General features: G+C 36.4%; 1 protein-coding gene across 1 annotated transcript in view; it reads right to left on the bottom strand.

Moving 5' to 3' along the window:
- The window catches only part of LOC150090504 (adenylate cyclase type 5-like), a 238,812-nt gene that overhangs the window by 167,445 nt on the left and 57,447 nt on the right, over positions 1-13,920 (bottom strand). Inside the window, exons 4-5 of the mRNA XM_090378243.1 lie at positions 7,753-7,992; positions 437-595 (exon numbers count right to left, since the gene is read on the bottom strand). Coding sequence (XP_090234369.1) covers positions 437-595; positions 7,753-7,992 — 399 coding nt within the window. The remainder of the gene's footprint in view (positions 1-436; positions 596-7,752; positions 7,993-13,920) is intronic.

Below are 13,920 nucleotides of genomic sequence, written 5' to 3'. Positions count from 1 at the left end.
TCAACCAAAGGATTATTAATTGTTGGAACAACTTTTCATATATTCTTATAAAACTAGATTTAAATTTAAGGAAGGGTTGGAGAGGCACCTGAATAAAATTAAGTAACAATTTTATTGTTAGGGCTGATACTAAACACAGCTTATTTGCAAAATTTTGTCTTCATTAATACAGTCTGTATTTTGGAAAGCATTTTTGACATTTTTTTTTTTTTTTTTAATTAATGAAATTTTGTTCAGAATGAACAAAATTTGTTCATTCTGAACATTCTGGAAAGATGGGAGTAATGGTAGTAGTAATTGAATCCATGCAAAATAAAAAATAAAAAACAAATCCATGTAAAAAATTTATTTTTCTGCACAGCTGCATTTGACAAAAACATCTTAACATTAAATCACTGTTACATATACACATTCAGACATATATTCACGAACTCACCCAGGAATACCCCCTGCTTCCATGTAATTTGCCAAAGTTACATCATTAGACCAAACATCAAATTGCCATTTTCTAAGACCTAATACCCCACAATGAACACGTCCAGTGTGAATTCCAACCCTCATATTTACATCAACTCCAGTTACTTCTCTGACCAACCTGTGAAAAGAAAATAAAAAATAAGAAGAATGAAGAAATAAAAGTAGTTTTAAAGAAAAGAAAATAATCAATTTTGAATATAGTGACAGTGTTATCTAATGAACATTGATTCACTCTGCATCATGCCTTTTAATTAGAATTAGTTTTGTTATTCAGACTAATTAATAAAAATAATTCAACTGTATTATGTAATTATAAATGTATTATTGCTTACATATTAGTTAAAAAAAAAAACAAGCTTAAAAAACACTTGGATCTCCAATGAAACTACTATAAACAACCTAGAATAAGAGGACAGAGGTTTCTCTTCGAAAATTTTTTTAAGAATTTACAGAATCAATGTATTTATACTTTCAACTATCTAGGTGGTTAAATATTTGCTGTTCCAATGCAATATGTAAAATTAGAATTTTATCTTATTAGAATAAAATAAGATAAAATAGGAAGTGAATCGGCCTCTGGATTTCTAAAAAGGCAGTTTCTTATTTATAATATAAGAAAAGAACATTTATATTAGCAATCAAAACTCCACAACTTTATACCAGAAGAAAAATGTCCTGGGGAAGATCAGAGGATGAGGGGAATTACAGTCTCTAAAAAATGCTGCTGTTATTTTGTTATTTGGTTTTTAGGAGCATTAGCAACTAAAGCCATATTGCTCTGTGAATATGCGGTGGTCATGGAATGACCACCGCATATTCACAGAGCAATATGGCAGCATTCTCCGTATTTGGTGGCGACGGGCTCGAACCCCGGTCTAATCAAGAAGCACGTGCTATGCACTGCTGCTCCTTCCCACCTGGCTACGGAGGCGCACTCTAAAAAAAAAAAAAAATGCTATGTATCCTTTCCAAGCATATTATGTGCAGGAGAATGTTGCCAGAGGCTAAGGAATCTCTGGATGGACATTTACACACTCCTAATTATAAACATATAACAACACTCAGAATGTAAATTTTAATTACAATATTGTATAGAAAGAATTAAGTCCTCTGTATGAATGAATATAAATTAAAATCAAAGTGTATGAAATAACTAAAAAGTATAGTTATAAAAATAAAATGAGTATATCATTTTTAATTTACAAGTTTAAAAATTAAAACACTGTACAATACTAATTTTCTCCTGGTAAAGCCGGGCGATTTTAGTGCATCTTTATGCCCTGATTACAAAAATATTCCATCTCCTATCATTTTTTCTGGAAAAGTACATTTTTGATTTATTTGAAAAATATATGAAATGTTACATCTCACAAAGATTCAGTTCTAAGAGTATCAAGTGTAATTACTGGTTAATATAATACCAAAGGTCACTCAACCGTTACTCAAGAGATTACCATCTCATATGCTGAGTGATAAAAAAATGCCACATTATATCTGCCAAGTTATCTTATAACTTTTTTTACTGCCCATTATATATTAGTTTCTCTGTGCTGTGTCAGAAACGGGTAGCTATTTAATGTATTAGTACTGATCATACAAAACATGCAAGGAAACCAGGGGCTTTTGCTGCACTAGTCAAAAATAATAATAATAAAAATTAGTGTTTCCCTCTTCTCATAGGCATGGATCCAGCAGGCCTTTGAATTTCCTCAAACTTCTGCCTTAACTATTCAGGAGGCTACTTATTTCAATGCTTAACAACTGACTGGTTAAGGAAAAACTTCCTACAATCTGATCTATAATTCTTTCCCCTCTACTTTGAATTTATGTCCCCTGGCTCTAGCATCATTTAATACCATGAAAATTTCTGCTTTATTCATTTTACAATCCTCTCTCTCTAATATTTATAAACTTCAGTTAGATCCCTTCTAAGGCACCTAGTTGCAAACTCTGTAGTAATAGTAGTAGAGGCATATGATGCAAGAAAGCAAGCTTATGTAGCATCAGCCAAAAAAAAAAAAAAAAAACAATTTCACATACATTCCCACTAAAAGCTTGAATTTATTTAAGCTAACAACTTCCACAATGACAGATGGAAGTTTGTTCCAGCAATCAACTACCCGCTGGCTAAAGGCAAATTTCCACACATCTATTCTACAACTGTCTTTCCTCAATTTGAATTTGTTTTAGGATAGAAAATAATTCAGAGAAATTCGTGCCATTACCTATGATATAGGACAGTATTAAAGGTTCTTGTAGATCTGAGAGTAAACTGAATGCAGAGTGTCAAGCATTTTTGAACAAGGCACATTCAATAAGTATATGCTTTATTGTGAGTGGTGTAAAACAGTGCATACACTGTGAAGGATCATTTCCTGTTAGTATAAACAGATGTGTGAGGTGAGTATGTGCTCTACCTGCACATTTCTAAAGCACAGGGACAGCATAGTGATTAGAGAGGATTAGCTTAGGATTGAGAGGTTAGATAATTGCATTTAAATAATTAATTTAATATATTGTTAAGTTTATTTTGATATGTTTTTTTTCCTGTAACAGTTTGTAAATTTAATTTTTATAATATTATAAATATAATTTTTAATTTCTGTGATATTTAGTAAATTTAACAATGGTTGTGACAACATACACCTTGAACATTTCATCAGAGGGTATCTGACTCATACAGAAATAGCCGATGGTAATTTCCAGGTGAATCATGATTGTATTGTTTGCAGAACCCGTGGCATGTGTTCCAAGGTCAACCTAGTGGATAATCATAGCTCTCCTGGTGATTCTTTTCTTTGTCGCCTTTATACAGAGTGTGCCAACCTAAAGTTAAAATTTGGTGCATTACTAGAAGAAGTTGAATCACTGAGACAAGGGTGCTTGCCCTCAAGCATAATGTAACTGGGAGCTCGTCAGTGACTCAAGACTAGTAACCTACCAAGTGATGCACTTTCGATTCGAGCCCCAGAGCAGGCCAGCAGTAATGGAGGTAAGAAATGTCGGGGAGCTAAAAGTAAGGATGAGATTTCTAGTGGGTACTAGATTCTCATCCCTACACAAATATTCTCTTTACAGCTGTTGCTCCTTGTGATAAATTCAGAACAAATTTGTTCCTCCAACCCTCCCATAAGATCCCTTTTAGAGATCATGCCACAAGATGAATTTAGTGTCTTATGAGGAGTAACTGTGATTGGAATTCCCTAGATAGAGGTGGCTCAAAGAAGCTGTTCTGAATGCTGTTCATTTTTGTTTTGGTTTCTATTAAAATATTACTTTATCATAACTGTTTCATATTTGGTAACCCTGCCAACCCTTCTAGACTTTTTTTTTTTTAATAAAAAGGGCATCTTTCCAATGGGTTTTTCAGAAGTAGAATGAATTACAGGCATACCTCGAATAACGAATAGGATGCGTTCCACGAAATTACTTCGTTAAGCGAAACTTCGTTTTCAGAGGTAAAAATATTATGGCCAGAATAGGGATACGTTCCTACGTAAAGAAAATGAAAAGCTTTTTTTCCGAACAAAGAAAAGTTTTATTAAATAAACAGTCAACTTACATACAAAGTGAAATCACATTTTAAAATTGATTGCTTATGCTTTTTTTCTCTTTCATTTAACAATTGCCTATACGGAGTTATTGCATTTAACACTGATCGTAACAATAACACTTCTTCCTAAATCAGGATCATTTTCACTAAAAAAATTTAAAACGTTTTCAATGTCATTTAAGCACCTTTTTAAATCTTTGGTTGTTAACACTTTTTCGGCAGGAACTTTAACTTCGTCTTCATTATCTTTGTCTTCGTTGCTAACAAGGTTTTCTATATCTTCCACTGAAAAACCATCTTCTGCATTCAATAAATTTCTAACATCCTCTTCATCGACATTTTTGAAACCTATTGATTGAGCCATCTGGATAACTTCATTTCTAATTTCTTGGATGTTATTTTCTTCTTCTAGTACAACTTCTGGCCATATTTTGCGCCAAACTCCATTTAAGCATTTCTTAGTGACTTCTTTCCAAGAACTATCAATGCTTTCAATTGCGTTTTTAATGGTTTAGTTTTTCCAAAAAGTTTTAACTGTCATTTCCTCTTTATCGTCTAGTTCAGTTAAACTGCTTAATGTTCGACGCAGATTATAAGCTTTAAATGATGCTATTACTCCCTGATCCAATGGTTGAATCAGGGAAGTTGTGTTTGCTGGAAGAAACACAACTTTGACAGGAATGCATGTGTCCAACGTGTTATGATCAGTAGGATGTCCCGGAGCATTGTCTAACAACAAAAGAGCTTTTTCTTCAAAGTTGTTTTTTTTTTTTGACAATACCGTTTTACTTCAGGACAAAAGTGGTTAACAAACCAATCAGTAAATAACTCCTTGGCAACCTACGCTTTTCTGTTTGCTTTCCATATTACAGGTAAATTCATTTTTATGTTACCTTTTAACGCCTTCGGATTTTCTGAATGGTAAACTAATAACAATTTTAATTTATAATTGCCAGAGGCAATTTGATCCAAAGAGTAACGTTAAACGGTCTTTGGCTGCTTTGAACCCAGCAGCTGATTTTTCTTCAATAGAAATGAAGCTGTTTGTTGGTAGCCGTTTCCAGAACAAACCGCTTTCGTCAACATTGAACACCAAATTTGGAAAATTTTCACGTTCAATTATTTCCTTTAGTTTTTCTGGAAACTTATTTGCAGCTTCTCCTGTTAATTTTACACTATGAATCCTGGCCCGTTTTTTTAAATTTCTCGAACCAACCATGAGAAGCCCCAAAGGTTTCCGTAATTTCTTCAGTTTGTTTAGATTTCAGGTGATTAAACTGGAATATTTTTTTTATGTTAAATGGGGCTTGAAATTGCCGACTTCGTTATATCGAAGCTTCGTTATCAGAGGTAACGTTAACCGAGGTATGCCTGTACTAGGAAGTGTGGTGTAGATCCTATATTGGTGATATTTTTATCAATTGTATTAACATCTGGTAGAAACGACATTGGAGTCCCAGAAGAAAAGTTTACATTATCAGGATTCATGAGTTTTTTTTTTTCTTTTTTTGGTTTAGTGCATTTATTGCTTGCTGGGTAGTGGGCTACCCAGGCACCATACTCACATTGCCACCAGCCTGAATCCTGTCCATGAGGGTAGTGCCATGGCATTGATATGGTTGAGCCTTGTAGGTGAACCCACTAGCTGACTGATCCTGGGCAAGCCATCACAGGATCATCCATCTTGTTAAAGCAGGGGCCAAAGTGGTGTGTTGAAGCTGGGCCCCTCAATTACCAGAATCTTCCTTTCTGAGTTTCCATGAGTCGTGGCATATAGCAAAATTGGTGGATTCTTATGATGTTAGCCTGGAACCTAGGTGTAGGCATTGGATCCTAGCGATGCTAATCTGGAGGAGTAGCAGCATCACTGAGAGGTCCCCTCACCACATACAGGTGCTCACACTGAGGGGGGAGATCTACATAATGGAAGCATTATGTAAAGCACTGCCTACATACCTATCCTGGTCACATGAAAGAATACTTTTAAAAATATTGCTTATGATTAATACTTGTGGAATGATTTTGGCAATCTGAAATGATTGTGTTGGCACATGAGCTGAGCAAAAGTATTGTGTAGTTCAAGAATGGTCCATTAGATAGAACTCAGTTCTGAGTCAGAAAAAATGTATTGCATCAGCCTCTCGGTGAAAGTTAATAATTTAAGTTTAGATTTAAATTGAGCACATTCAAGTTTGCTAGAATTACCTATTTTTCTTTAAAGGAGAGAAAACACAAATGTTTTGTTGTTCAGTGCAATGACTAGCTATCTGCACTTACCAAGATTAGAGGATTACAGAGTTATAAAACGTTAGCTTAAAATCCTCTGGCATTCATAATTCAATATTTCTCTAAAGATCATTATTACATTTTATTAAATAATGATAACTTTCTAACTTCTTGAAAGTTGAGTTGACTGTTTTGTCATTTGCAAGGAGGAAACAAGGAAGAGATCTATGGAATATTATGCATCTGGCCAAAATATCAGAAATGTAATCGCAGCATGCGGCAGAAATTGTTTTGTAACAGGAAACTTGTGTCCTGTTTGGTCATTATATTTCTGCATTTAGTGTACTATCATTTATTTTTTCTTGGATAGTATGAAAAGAAATTACATTTCATTATAGTATATAAAACAGAAGTGATGAATATCACATGAAGCAAGTGGACAAACTTCATACACTGCTTGATGAAAAGATGATGCACAAGCTACATGTATATACAGTTTTAAGATGAGAATGAATGAAAACAAAATTAAGCTCAAGAGAGTTTTTTAGTTGGTTTGATTTTTTTCACAGATCAGTTTGTTCCGAGTTTAGTTTTTCATGATTAATTGGAAGTTATAGTGATCATGAAGTATGATTTGATGTATTTTAGATAATGCCACACATATGGTCAAGACAAATCCAACTCCTTAACATGATATGCTTTCAGCAGTATCCCAAAATACCACAACTATAAGTTTCCTATTGTTGTGTTCTAGTAAAATACTGATAGTAAGATTATTTTATAGCTGATCCACATCACTTAATTCACTTAATCCTCTTAATTCACTAGTCTATTTCATCTGGTTAAAAGTTATACCCACAAAATGTAAGGGGTATTGGTTCTTACATGAGACAGCCATTACAATCTCAAAAGGACCTGTTCTTAATATAAGAAGGAAAAATCTGAAATTGCTTTTAAGCTCAAATGGTTTTGGCAACATAAAGATTCCAGTACACAAGAGAGAGATATTGCATCGCAAAACAAGAGTCCTCTTTCATTTAGTACAACCTTGTATAATGAAAATTTCATCATTATGGTATGGGCATTATATCTGAGCTCCAGTCTATGTTGCTTTCTACCTTAGTGAAAGATGATTCTTGTCAAACATTCTAAAGTCTGGTACATTCTAGGTGTCTTGGACACCTAGAGTGTACTAGATTTAAAGAGATGCTTGAGACTACTAATGGTCTCACTAACAGGATGGGGGTAAACAGGGTATCTGGATGCTATTGAATAGGTGAACTTTGATATTCTAAAAAAAAAAAAAAAAAAATTGTAGCTGGTATACTAAGGCAATCAATTGTGCATCTGGCCTACATGTACATGGCATTTCTCAATGTGAAGATTTAAGACAATTAAAAAAACCATAGTGACAAGAACTGACAGTATACTAAAAATCTTAACAATAGACTAATTTTCTAAGACAGCTTTTTTTTTTTTAACTATGTTATACTTACGCAATTGCATCAATCATATCTAATCCCATTTCCACACAACAATGTGCATGATCAGGACGTGGATCTGGAAGCCCACTAACACAATAATAACAGTCTCCTAAAAGTTTAATACGAAGACAATGATTTTCTGTTGCCAACTTATCAAAACGAGCAAAAAGTTCATTGAGTATCTTAACAACTTCTTCAGCTGTACACTGGGAAGCAAGGCTGGTAAATCCACAGATGTCTGCAAAAAGGATACTGTTAAAATGAAAACCATAATTAGTAACATTACAATGCAAGCAAAATAATTATAAATATTCAAGAAATTTATTACTTTATAATCTAAAAAACATATAAGTTCAATTGCACTCAACTCTTCAGTTTCATTCAATTTATTTTCTTCATGGTTACCAATGTTTAATTTAACTTACTTGGATGATTGCTCATCGTTTAAGTATGTGACAACAGCAATGAACTGCAGGTTCACAATAAAGCAATATACTTTCCCAATTATTAAAAGAGATACAAGGAAAATTGGGAAAATCATATATTAGGAAAGTAAATAAAAAGAATACAAAGTTTTAGCTGTTCTTACAGGCTCTTTCGACTAAAAGACAGCTGGATCTATCTAACTTATTTTTAGGTTTATGCTATTTGTTGTTTGGATCTTTTTTGTCATAATTTGTCTGAAAGTTTTGAATTCAATGTTAAAATCAGAACAAACATTATTACATGCAATTGATGTGTTTGTTTTGTTTCTTTCTTCAAATACAATTGGTTTACCTTTGTTTCAGAAGTATAGCAATGGTTTTTAGACTAAATTGAAGATAGGAAACAACTTTCCCAGTGAAAAATAAGCAACTGATTAGGAAAAAGTTTAATTTTTAAATTGTAAAATCTAAATGTTTAGATTTTACACTAATTCTTAGTTCAATTTTAATAAATAATTCAAAAATTTCAGCCCAAATATGACAATAAATGATATACAAGAATTTTGCAAGCAGAGATAAAGAGGTGATTGTTCCATTGTACTAGACAGTGGTTAAGCTACATCTGGGGTACAACACACAGGTCTGGAGGCCTCATTTTAGGAAGGTTGTGGATCCACTGGAATGGGTGCAGAGAAGGGTAACAAAATTGGTGAGTGTAACAAACAAGTGCACTTACCAAGTAAGGCTTCAGTTCTGCAAACTACAGTTTAGGGAGACTAGACACCAATGTGACAATGTGAAACTGAGGTGATCTGATTGAAGTTCTGCAATTCTGCCCAGACACGATAGGAGGGAGTATATGATGAGAGCCTTGTCGATCAATTCGGCCCTGGAGGGATTGTGCAAGGCTCAAGGGGTAGAATTTTTTTCAGCCTGGACTGTACTTGTTAACAGGAGAGATTGCTTCTACAGGGATGGGATACACTTAAATAGAAAGGGTGCAAGAATTTTTGCTGATGCTGTCGAGGCAGTGTTAGGTGGGTCGGAAAACTGCTAGTTGGGGGGGGGATACAAGGACTAATAGATTAACAGTAGCCAGTGGCAGAGGTGGAAGTGATTCTTGCACTGCTTCTATTGAAATGAGCAGAAGTCTGAAAAACAAGATGCGGGATATTTCAGAGACAGCTGGTAGTCATTGCGGTACAAGTAAACACATGGGTTGTGTTAGGGTAGCTAAGAATAGAAACAGGTGCATGTATACCTGCGTGTACATCAATGCTAGGAGTTTGGTAAATAAATTTGATGAATTTGAGGTATTGCTCAAAACATCAAAGGCAGATATTGTTGGGATATCAGAGACGTGGTGTCACACAGATATAAGTAATGCGGAACTGGAATTTGGGGAATACAATGTGTATAGAAAGGATAGACAGGACAGGAGGGGAGGAGGGGTTATGCTATTAATTAAGAAACACATAAAGTCCAAGGAAGTGAAGCCAGTCGACATCGATGGACAGGGCAGCGTCGAGTCAGTTTGGTGTGACATAAGCATAGGGAAATCAAAATTGAGAGTAGGAGTGTGCTATAGGCCTAATGACTCTGATGAGTATAATAAGATATTGTACAGGGAAATAGAGTGGGCCAGTAAATCAGAGAGTCTTATAATGGGGGATTTTAATTTCCCAGATATTGACTGGAATTTGTGGGTTGGTCACTCGCACACTAGCAAGGCTTTTGTGGATTTATTGGATGATTGTTTTCTGCAGCAGCATGTTCGTGAGGCAACAAGAGGGAGCAATACTCTTGATCTGATTATCAGTAGTGATTCTTCATGCATTAAGAACCTGCAGATAAATGAACCAATAGGTGGCAGTGATCACAGTGTGTTGAAGTGGGATTTACTCAAGGAGGTAACTACCATCAGAGGTAAAGGGAAGGGTTTTTGTTTTCGTAAAGGCGACTATGATGGTCTGAGACAGTATTTAAATTCTATACAGTGGGACCAACTGATGATGTTACCAACAGCAAACTCAAAATGGGAAGCATTCAAGGAACTAATCTTGGAGGCTACCAGGCTTTACATACCAACTAAGAAATATTGTTCAAGGTTTAGGCCTAAATGGTTGTCAGATGAACTAATGAGACATGTGGCAGAGAAGAAAAATGCATGGGATACATACAAATTAATGGGTGACATGGAAGCCTATGATAGATATAAGTTGGTCTGTAACCAAGTCACAAAGGAGATTAGGCAGGCAAAGGCAGACTATGAAAAATCCTTGGCAAAGAATGCAAAGAAAAACAGAAAAGAGTTCTTTACTAACTTGAACTAGAAAAGGAAAGGGATGAATCAGATTGGTCCACTGGATATTGATGGTTCAACAGTTGAGGATCCTGCTCAGGTGGCTAACAATCTAAACGAGTATTTTGCATCTACATTCACGCATGAGGAGTTATTCAGTAAGGAGAATGGTGTAGGTAAAATAAACATTGGCAGTGAGCTGGATAAAGCAGCTCATAATCCTAAAATTAAATATAAAGTCCCAATGTCTTTATGATTTGTAGTTTAACTTCTGTTCCAGGTAAATTAATGGAGGCACTGGTTAAAGAAGCACTGCAGGATCATCTAGACAAGAATTCAGTTATAGCTCAGACGCAGCATGGTTTTGTTAAGGGCAGGTCTTGCCTGACCAATTTGATTGGATACTATGATGTAGTCACAAAAGAACTGGATGCAGGGAATAACTTTGATATTATATATTTGGATCTTAGAAAGGCTTTTGATACTGTTGCACATGGAAGACTGCTGCACAAATTGGAGTAGTGTGGCATTGGAGGCAAATTGCTGCTATGGATAAGGGGATGGTTGAGTGGCAGAAGACAGAGAGTGGTAATCAATGGACACTGCTCAACGTGGACTAATGTTATTAGTGGAGTTCCTCAAGGTTCAGTGTTGGGTCCGTTGTTGTTTTCGGTGTTTATGAATGATATTGATGATGGGATATCAAGTTTAATGTCCAAGTTTGCAGATGATACAAAGGTTGGCAGGGTCGTTAAGGACAATACTGACGCTATGCTGCTGCAACAGGATCTGGAAAGGTTGAACAGATGGGCTGAGAGGTGGTAAATGAGGTTTAACATCGACAAATGTAAAGTGCTGCATATGGGAAACAGTAACCCCAGAGCAACGTATCAACTCTGCGGTACTACACTGACAGTGGTGGAGAATGAAAAGGACCTGGGGGTAATTGTGCAGGCAGATATGAAGTTCTCTGAGCAGTGCAGACGAGCTGCAAGAGTAGCTCATGGTGTCTTGTTAATGATATACAGGAATTTTTCTAGCAGGGATAAGGAGGTGATTATTCCCTTGTATAAGGCAATGGTAAGGACACATCTTGAGTACTGTATACAGGTCTGGAGGCCTCATTTCAAGAAGGATGTAGAGCTGCTGGAACGGGTACAGAGAAGGGCAACAAGATTAGTAAATGGAACAAAGGGTTGCTCTTACGAAGAAAGGCTTAAGTTTTGCAAATTACAGTCTGGAGACTAGGCACCGGTGAGGTGATCTGATAGAGGTGTATAAGGCTTTGAATGGTTTGAGCATGCTCAATGCCAATGGGATTCTTCATCTTTCTCAGAATAATCACCTCAGAGGGCATAAATTCAAATTGAGGAAGGACGGATGTCGGATAGATGTGCGGAAATTTGCCTTTGGCCAGCGGGTGGTTGGTTGGTGGAACCGACTTCCATCACTTGTTGTTGAAGTTGATAGCCTAAACAAATTTAAAGCTCAACTGGACAGGTATTTCGAACGAACGGAGGGTGAAATGGGAGTGGGTTTTTTTTTTTTTTTTTGCTGATGCTGAATAAGCTTGCTTTCTTGCATCATATGCCTCTGCTAATGCTAATGCTAAAGTGTTTAAGGCTTTGAATGGATTGGGCAAGCTCAATGATGATGGCATTCTCTTGCTCGAACTATACATGAGGAGAGAGACATTCAAATTCATGAATGTACGGTTGCGGGATAGATGTCTGGTACCTTCAGCTGGCAGGTGGCTGATTGTTGGAACTTTCATCTGTCATTGTGGAAGTGGTTGGTTTGAATAAATTTAAGGAAGAACTAGACAAACTACTGGAGGAGAAGAACAGATGATGTATTAGTATTATGTATTTGTCAAATAATATAGGAAACCCACAGGCTTTTGTTGCCTGTGGGTTTCCTATATTATTTCCTATGCACCAGCAAAAAATAAACAAATAGAATATATTAGCATTAGCAGAGGCATAAGATGCAAGAAAGCAAGCTTAGGCAGCATCAGCCAAAAAAAAAAAAAAAAAACACTTCCACTTCACCCCTCCATTCGTTCGAAATACCTGTCCAGCTGAGCCTTAAATTTATTTAGGGTATCAACTTACAACAAGGGATGGAAGTCTGTTCCACCAACCAACTACCCGATGGCTAAAGGCAAATTTCCACACATCTATCCTACATGTGTCTTTCCTCAATTTGAATTTATGCCCTCTCAAGTGATTATTCTGAGCAAGAGGCAGAATCCCATCAGCTTTGAGCATGCTCAAACCATTCAAGGCTTTATACACCTCTATCAGATCACCTCGCCGGTGCCTAGTCTCCAGACATTGTAATTTGCAAAATTTAAGCCTTTATTTGTAAGAGCAACCCTTTGTTCCATTCAGTAATCTTGTTGCCCCTCTGTACTCGTTCCAGCAGCTCTATATCCTTCTTGAAATGAGGCCTCCAGACCTGTATACAATACTCAAGGTGTGGCCGGACAATTGCCTTATACAAGGGAATAATCACCTCCTTATCCCTGCTAGAAAAATTCCTGTATATCATTGATAAGACACCACAAGCTACTCTTGCAGCCCGTCTGCACTGCTGAGAGAACTTCATATCTGCCTGCACAATTACCCCCAGACGCTTTTCATTCTCTACCATTGTCAGTGTAGTACCACAGAGTTGGTACGCTGCTCTGGGGTTGCTGTTTCCCATATGTAGTACTTTACATTTGTCAATGTTAAACTTCATTTGCCACCTCTCAGCCCATCTGCTCAACCTTTCAGATCCTGTTGCAGCAGCAGCAGCATAGCATCAGTAGTGTCCTTAACCCTGCCAACCTTTGTATCGTCTGCAAACTTGGACATTAAGCTTGATATACCATCATCAATATCATTTATAAATACAGAAAACAATAATGGACCCAACACTGAATCTTGAGGGACTCCAAAAATAACATTAGTCCACGATGAGCAGTGTCCATTGATTACCACTCTGTCTTTTCCCCCTCATCCACCCCTTTATCCATAGCAGCAATTTGCCTCCAATGCCACACTGCTCCAATTTGTGCAGCAGTCTTCCAGGTGCAACAGTATCAAATGTCTTTCTAAGATCCAAGTATATAATATCAAAGTTATTCCCTGCATCCAGTTCTTTTGTGACTGCATCATAGTATCCAATCAAATTGGTCAGGCAAGACTTCCCCTTAACAAAACCATGCTGTGTCCGAGCTATAACTGAAGTCTTGTCTAGATGATCCTGCAGTGCTTCTTTAACCAGTGCCTCCATTAATTTTTCTCGAACAGAAGTCAAACTCACAGGTCTATAATTACTTATGTCAGCCTTTGATCCTCCTTTGTGAATTGGGGTCACATTTGCACATCTCCAGTCTATGGGTACCTCCGCTGAGTTCAAGGAAGCTCTCATAATTATGGCTAGGGTTTGCTTACTTCCTTTGCT

The sequence above is a fragment of the Mastigoproctus giganteus genome, chromosome 1, assembly GCF_048544385.1.
Source record: "Mastigoproctus giganteus isolate SK-2022 chromosome 1, ASM4854438v1, whole genome shotgun sequence".
NCBI classification, from domain to species: domain Eukaryota; kingdom Metazoa; phylum Arthropoda; class Arachnida; order Uropygi; family Thelyphonidae; genus Mastigoproctus; species Mastigoproctus giganteus.
Note: the sequence above shows the minus strand (reverse complement) of the source record. Positions and strands in the feature narration are given on the sequence as shown.